The 7706-nt window shown below is 39.4% G+C and overlaps 1 protein-coding gene across 1 annotated transcript; it reads left to right on the top strand.

Annotated features, from left to right (window-relative positions):
* The first annotated feature begins 2838 nt into the window (after positions 1 to 2838).
* Positions 2839 to 7706, top strand: LOC115679415 (putative clathrin assembly protein At5g57200). Its single transcript, XM_030603002.2, has 14 exons — positions 2839 to 3148; positions 3262 to 3331; positions 3575 to 3672; positions 4172 to 4310; positions 4408 to 4535; positions 4646 to 4738; positions 4818 to 4934; positions 5033 to 5098; positions 5239 to 5319; positions 5422 to 5499; positions 5585 to 5770; positions 5850 to 5925; positions 6272 to 6399; positions 7066 to 7706. Exons 1-14 carry the CDS (start codon positions 3059 to 3061, stop codon positions 7498 to 7500), a joined length of 1785 nt encoding a protein of 594 aa, XP_030458862.1. The 5' UTR covers positions 2839 to 3058; the 3' UTR covers positions 7501 to 7706.

The raw sequence follows: 7706 nt of genomic DNA, 5'->3' as shown, positions 1-7706 counted from the left end.
GGAAAAATTTATAAAAATTCGAACAGACCCCGAAGGTCAGGTGAACAGTAAATCGGGCAGTTTTATTTCGGTCCAAAGATGGACTTCCGAATGGCATTAAATGATTTCCAAAAATTCCCAAATTAAAATATGTTATACTTCAAGATGTTGGAAACAATTTTCATGAAGAACACTTCCTCAAATTCGGTCCACAAAAGTTACAGTAAAAATAACAAAATCTGGCGACGCAGCAGTAGCCTAGCCGGAAATCAGTCAACACGCACCACCAAGCAAACCAGCCACTAAATTCACCCTAAACCGAGCCCTAAACCAGCCTAACAATACCCGAGGTCCTAGGCGACATTTGGGGAGGTCATTTACTTTGAAAAGGCAGACAAACGGGCTGGACAAGGGGCTGGAACAGCCGGCCCAGCAGCTCCGGCGATGGCGAGCTCACAATTGGCGAAGGGAGAATCAGCAAAGAAGAGAAATTGTGGAGAGAGAGAGGAAGGGGAGTTCTGGTTGGGGGAGTGGCCGAATGAGGAGGTGAAGGGGAGAGAGAGAGTCAATATTGGTCAAAAAAGTGGGCTGGTGGGGGACACGTGTCGCCGATCTGGGAGATTTGACTAAAACGCCTTTAATCCAACGGTCTTGGTTGATCTTATCCAAATAATTGAGGGACATTTTGGTCTTTGGCCCGAATAATTGAGCTGAATTATCCAAATAATTATCCCCAAAATTTTCCCAAAATTCGGAACTAAAAATGGCCTAGGGGCAAAATGGTCATTTTTCCGGTCCCGGGTCGAAATTCCATTTTTCACCCGTACCTACCCCAAATGTCTGTGGCCAACATAATATGGAGTCGGAATCGTGAAAATAACTTCTTAAGCCCTCGAAAATCAACTGCAAAGTCCTGGGAATAAAATAATATTATTTTTCACTTTCGAGCCAAAATTCCAATTTTTTACCGTAACGACTCTAAATGGGCGTGGCCACCCCAAAATGACATTGGCCTTGAAAAATAACCTCAAACGACCTCAAAAACCAACGTCGGGGTCCAGAGGGGCAAAATCGTAATTTTTCGGTCCCGAACCGAAATCCATTTTTTTGCAGAAATGGGTGGCCCCAAGGTTGGCCAAGCCAAAAACGTCATCGGCCGCTCAAAATTGTCACTTTCAAAATTCTCGATTCCCGGGCCCGAATTTTAATAAATGACTAAAATTGAACAATCGCAACTTTAGCTTATCTCTAGCTAACAGGTGGCTCGTTGGGATTACGCGCTCTCGACCCGTGACCGACACCAAGTCAAATCACGTTTAAGTTTACTCTACCCGGGACGACCTCGGTTGTCATATAATTGCGAGGGTCTGTCGCTAGTTTCCTTCGGACACGATCAATCAAATAGACCGGTCTCGGTTGGTTCAAAACATTCCCTCGTCAATCCATATGGTCGAAGATCGAACTCAGGTCAAGTTCTTTGGTCGTGCGAACTCAATCCCGTAATAGCCCTACCCTTACGGTTAGCATCTCGAGAATGCGTTGTTCCGGGCGAGATCTCACTATAGTGCATTGATCAATATTCATTTCCTAAACCCCGGGAAAATGATCGAAAATTCAGACTGTTACAACCTTCTACTATGGCAAAACCATATAATGTTAAGGCTATGTTTGTTTTGCGAAAAAATGAATAATTTGAAAAAAAATTTCTTAAATATAATCGTTTATATCGCTTGAAATAATTGGTCAATGAAAAATATTTTTATTATAGACAATAATTTATGTCTAAACATTTTCGTAAACGACGAAAACATTTTTTGTTCATTTATTTTTATAAGCAACACACGCGATCATTTTTAAAAAAAAATATGTTCCAAATCATTTATCTTCTGTAAAACAAACGCGCCCTTACAAGATGTGAATTAGATTAGTAGCTTTTCAAGTTGTGGGTATGCTTTATGGAGTTTTTTTTTTTTCAAAGAACAAACTAATCTTGATTTTGACATCAACTTAAGAAAATTCGGGCACATATATCTCGTTCGTTCAATCAAGCAAGATATAATCAGCTATCCGGTTACATAAATCATAGGAGCGGGTTATGTCATTGATTGAGCAAAGTGTGCACCATATTTGAGTAAGTTTAGTACCCCTTTTGGAACTAAAGAAAGAATGTTAATTTATTTTAACACGGCAATTGAGATAAATTCACTAAAATGAACTCATGAAAATGGACAACATCAGAAAACTTGAAAAGGCTTGTACTAAGAAAATATTTTAAACAATTGTTAGTTCTGAGCAGAAAAGACAAAAGCCAATATTCAAGTATGTTTGTGATTAATAATTTCATGCGATTTCTCATGAGAAATAAAGAAAATTAAAAGCCGTGCAGCGCACGGAAATTCTACTAATAAGGGAGGAATTTCGAGTTCATCCTTAGGAAAAATCCCCCTGCATGTCTGGGTCAATGGAGCGAGAGGTTGTGCAGTACGTGGTCATCACTCGTATATATGCCTGTCTGCGCTCAATTAGGATGTGCCCACAATGAAAGAGAAGAACTATTGCTAGGAGATGCGGATTTGGTGTCTCCTATCGTGCACCGATCAAATGTTTCCATGATCATCGGCCGGTGAACTAGTCTGATACCAACTGCGACTGCCAAATTCGATTCATTCAGTCCAAGTCCATAACAAAGGAATACTTAAATGAATACTACTTACCGTATGGAGTTATGAGCTATCTGATATATCCAGTTCATTTAGTCCGTTGTGCCTGATTTTCCCTGGTTAGGGTCTCTAAAATAGCGAAAATGTCCATCAGCTCCCTCCACAACTAATTAAACGATCAAAGCAGCATTTGTTGGTCCCTTCTTGTTGCGAGTTTCTTGGAGGGGAGAGAGAGGAAAGAGAGGGCGTTTAGCTTTTCTCCTCTATCTGGAGATCAATTCATCCTCTCTTTCTCTCTCTCTGTCTCCCTCTCTTTTCCTTCCTTCCTTCCTTCCTCCCATATTATCAAAGACTTCACCAACCGGATCTCTCCAAATTCAGGTACATTAGATTTTTGTTTTCAATGAGACCAGATTAGAATGGGCACTTTTGAGAGTTTCAGGAAGGCCTATGGAGCGCTCAAGGATTCCACCAAGGTTGGCCTGGCAAAAGTCAATAGTGAATTCAAGGTGCCCTCGTTTTCTTTCCCTTATCATGATCCCCATTCGAACATCTTAATCGATTCGACGATCTTCGGCGATGCGGATGACCGTGCTTCTTCTTTTTCTGGGGTGATGTTCAGGATTTGGATATAGCCATCGTGAAAGCTACCAATCATGTCGAATGCCCGCCCAAGGAACGCCACGTCAGAAGTGAGTCGAAGGGGTCGCCCTAGAATTTCATTCGCGATTTGCCCTAACATGTATCATCTATACCAGATAATTTCCGTTCATAAATGAGTTTCGATGGTGGATAAAGTAAAACGTGATTTGTACATTTCCTTTTAACTATCTTGATCTAGAACAGGAGCATGATTTGTTTTCTCAAGAAAAATTTTCTACGTTAGGTTAATTTTTTATGACTAGTCTCATTGTTTTCCTGAATTTCACCCGCAGAAATCTTTTCGGCGACATCCGTTGTGCGGCCAAGGGCAGACGTCGCATACTGCATCCATGCGCTTTCAAAGAGACTATCCAAGACACGAAATTGGATAGTAAGGATTTCTCTTATCCCCCCAACATAATATGTTCATTGCTCAAAGAAAACTTTTTGGCCCTATTACTTTGTAAATTTGTGAAAATGGACCCTTAGTCCAATTTCCCTCAAACTTCCTAACGAGTTCTGAAGATTATGTCACCTAAACGTTGTTAAAAAAAACCAAATGAGAAGAGCAGATCAGGGGATCATTTTCACCATTATCGCCGACCCAAAAGTGCGTAGGACTATCGGATAAAACCTGTGAGGGGTAACTACGTAATTCGCCCTTTCCTTTGTTAGTTCTGAAATGCAGGAAGTGTTTGAACTTGGCAGCAGAATGGGACACCTTAGGATGTGTAAATTCAAGATTATAAAATGAAAAACGAAAATTTTAATCACGGGTGGGATTTAATCCATTTAATTTTCCATTAGGGTTTTCATTGTGCTTGCTTTTTTTGTGATATCCATACTTTTTAAATTGATTTCAGTTTTTTTATTTTCTGGGTTTCTGTAAGGTGGCGTTGAAGACTTTGATAGTCATTCATAGGACATTGAGAGAGGGAGACCCAACATTTAGAGAAGAGCTGTTAAACTATTCACATAGAGGGCAAATTCTCCAGATCTCCAACTTCAAAGACGATTCAAGCCCTCTTGGTAAAAGGCTGCTTCGGATCAAATGTTCACAAATCTCACCCATTTTAACATAATATTCCAGTTGAAAAATATTTTCTTTTTTTGTTCTTTTTGGTAGCATGGGATTGCTCGGCGTGGGTACGGACTTATGCTCTCTTTCTTGAGGAGCGACTCGAGTGCTTTAGGATTTTGAAGTACGACATTGAAACCGAGCGCTTAACCAAATCATCTCCAGGATCAACAAAGGTACATATGTTTTTTTTTTTCATTTTTGTCCTTTTTTTCCAATCGAATCACTTATTTGGGTCTTTAACACTATTGAAGTCTTTCTTTTTCACCGAAACTTATTGTTACAGGCACACAGCAGAACGCGACTTTTGAATGGGGAGGAATTGCTAGAACAATTACCAGCATTACAACAGCTTCTTTACCGCCTTATTGGTTGCCAAGTACTTTATTGTGAAAACACCGATGAATCAGATTGTTATAATTCTTGCCATTTAAATGTCTCACCCTCAAAATTTGCAGCCTGAGGGAGCAGCTTATTGCAATTATCTCATACAGTATGCCTTGGCCTTGGTGCTGAAAGAGAGCTTCAAAATATATTGCGCCATTAACGACGGAATCATCAACCTCGTGGACATGGTACGACGCCAAAGTATAAATATTCACAGAAAGAAGAACATTAGATCTTTGTTAAAATGCTTCATCATTGCCTTAACATAATATTTGATTTCCTGTAGTTTTTCGATATGTCAAGACATGACGCTGTCAAGGCACTCAATATTTACAAAAGAGCTGGACAGCAGGTTATTTCACCTGTCCCTTTCATGAAATATTGTGGATTTATTTCAAATGGACTCCCTTAAATATTCGTTCATATATTTAAGTGCAATTGCTTTCAGTTTTTTTCTGTCCCAATTCATGATTATTCTTTGATTATGTCCAGGCTGAAAATTTAGCGGACTTTTATGAGTACTGCAAGGGCTTGGAGCTAGCAAGGAATTTTCAATTTCCAACGCTAAGACAGGTCTGTAATCATGTTTAATGATAATTGAGTTATTTCATGATCCGCAAAGCACTATCTCAGAAGACTTCTCTCCTTCATTTTCGTCTTAATGGCATGCAACAGCCACCTCCATCATTTCTTACAACTATGGAAGAATACATTAAAGAAGCTCCTCAGACAGGTTCTGTGAGTAAAAGACTGGTGAGCATAATATGGTTATTTGGATTCAACCTGGTGAATTTTCTCGATTTGTGCTTTACATAACAACAATTGATTGTTTCACTAGGAATATCGAGAAACCGATAACCTATCACTAAAGACGGAGGAACCCGCGGAACCATCAGAGAACGAAAAGCAAGTTGAAGAGGTTGAAGAGAAACATGAAGTGGTAGAAGAGGAGGAAGAGAAGCAACCCAAGGAAGAGGTTGAAGAACCCCCATTGATATCAGCAGCAGATACCGGCGATCTCCTTGTAATTATAAATAAATATATCGTGTTTCCTTTTGGATCGAAGTCATAAATACGCGTGTTAAAATCTAGATTTCTTGCAGGGTTTAAATGAAGTAAACCCTAAAGCTGCAGAACTAGAGGAAAACAATGCTTTGGCTCTTGCGATTATACCCCCCGGTCAGTCATTTCAATGAGTTCATGACCCGGTTATTAACACTCATTTTCAATAAAACCCTAATACAAACTCCATAACATTTTTGAAGTTTCATTGCAAAGATGGCACCGTCATAGTTTTCAACTTCTTTCTACTTGGTGTCCTGGTAGTTTTGTAGACTTCAGTATTTTCCACCATCAATCAATCATAGAATGACAAGCATCCTGTTGATTATCGCATAAGCTTTTTAACCTTGCTTATTGTTTTCTATATACTTCAATGAAATGTTGTTCTTCCCGAATTGGTTTAAAGGATGATTTTGTATGCTTCATATATCTTGAGATGTTAACAAAAATTTGATAATTGTAGGTGGCGATCCGCTATCTTCCGCGAATCATGGATTAAGTTTAATGGATATGTCAAGTGGTTCTGGTTGGGAGCTAGCATTGGTTACCACTCCCACCGTCGACATCAGCAAACCCGTGGAAAGGAGATTGGTTTGTATTAATAATCTCTATAATCATCTATTATTAACTCATGCATTTAGTCATGTAGTACATCATCGAATCTATCTCTTCGAATCTTCGGTACGATGGTAGACGTCTGATATTGCTTAAATCTTTTCATTTAGCTGTGGTTTCTCCGTTGGAATTGATACCCATATTTTTCCCAAGAGTCCTTTGTATCTTTGTGTTGTTTAGGGCAATGTCACATATATCCAATAGGCAGATTAGCATGTATATTCAACTTAGGTGAAAGAGTTAAGTAAAAGTTGTAAATCTTATCTATAACGGGTAATCGCAGTGCTTAACCTTTCAATTGGTGCAATTAAATTTTTTTTATCAATAAAAATGTAATCAAGCCACTCCTATCATCTAATAGAAAAAAGGCCTACGTGGAAATCAAAACTTGCGTAGGTGGCATCTTCAAAAGTTGTCGCGTATGTGAAATTAGGCCAAGGATGACTGAATATTTTATCCCACTTTTCAGAAAGAAGGCTCAAGATCTGATTGCATTAACTTTGAAGCTTAGTACTCTATTTGTATTAGGACTTCTGGAGTACTAAATCTACATTTATATTACGTTATGCATAATTATTTTTACTTTGATGATAATTCAACCTGAATATTGTTTTGGATCAACCTAAATATCCTTTGGTTTAGGCCGGTGGATTTGACAATCTATTGCTCGATAGCTTGTATGAGGATGAAGCCGCGAGGCGACAGATTCAGTTGCAAAATGCAGGGTACGGACAAGGAATGGCCGTGCAACTTCACAATCCATTCGATCAACATCCTCAACATCTTCAACCACAACCCGACCCATTTGCGATGTCCAGCAACATAGCCGCTCCGACCAATGTTCAAATGGCCTTGATGGCTCAACAGCAACAACAACTGTGGCAGCAACAACAGCAGCAGCAACACAACACGACAATGATGGTGCCCTACGACCCGGTCATGCAGTATTCTCAACAGCATCATCAGCAGCCTCAACACATGCCGCAAGCAGGTGGTTCTTCCAATCCTTTTGGAGATCCGTTTCCTTCTTTTCCACAGCATTCCATGCAACAGCAAGAGAACCACAGGTTACTTTAGGACTGTTTTCACCTGCTCTTTGGCTAATTTTAATCTGAGATATAATTAGAAAGCCTAATTATTCTTGAATTCATTGTTGGCGGTCATCGATCCATTCTTGTATAAAAAATCGGGGTCAATTTCCATGAAGTATGTGCGTTGTACTCCTCATTAGCACAAATTTAGGAAATATTTATCTGCTTCTCTGAATTTGGACAAGGCTGAAA

This window comes from Syzygium oleosum, unplaced genomic scaffold, assembly GCF_021117445.2.
Source record: "Syzygium oleosum isolate NSW1041296 unplaced genomic scaffold, Sole_v2.1 Sole_v2.04, whole genome shotgun sequence".
Classification (NCBI taxonomy): Eukaryota; Viridiplantae; Streptophyta; class Magnoliopsida; order Myrtales; family Myrtaceae; genus Syzygium; species Syzygium oleosum.
Note: the sequence above shows the minus strand (reverse complement) of the source record. Positions and strands in the feature narration are given on the sequence as shown.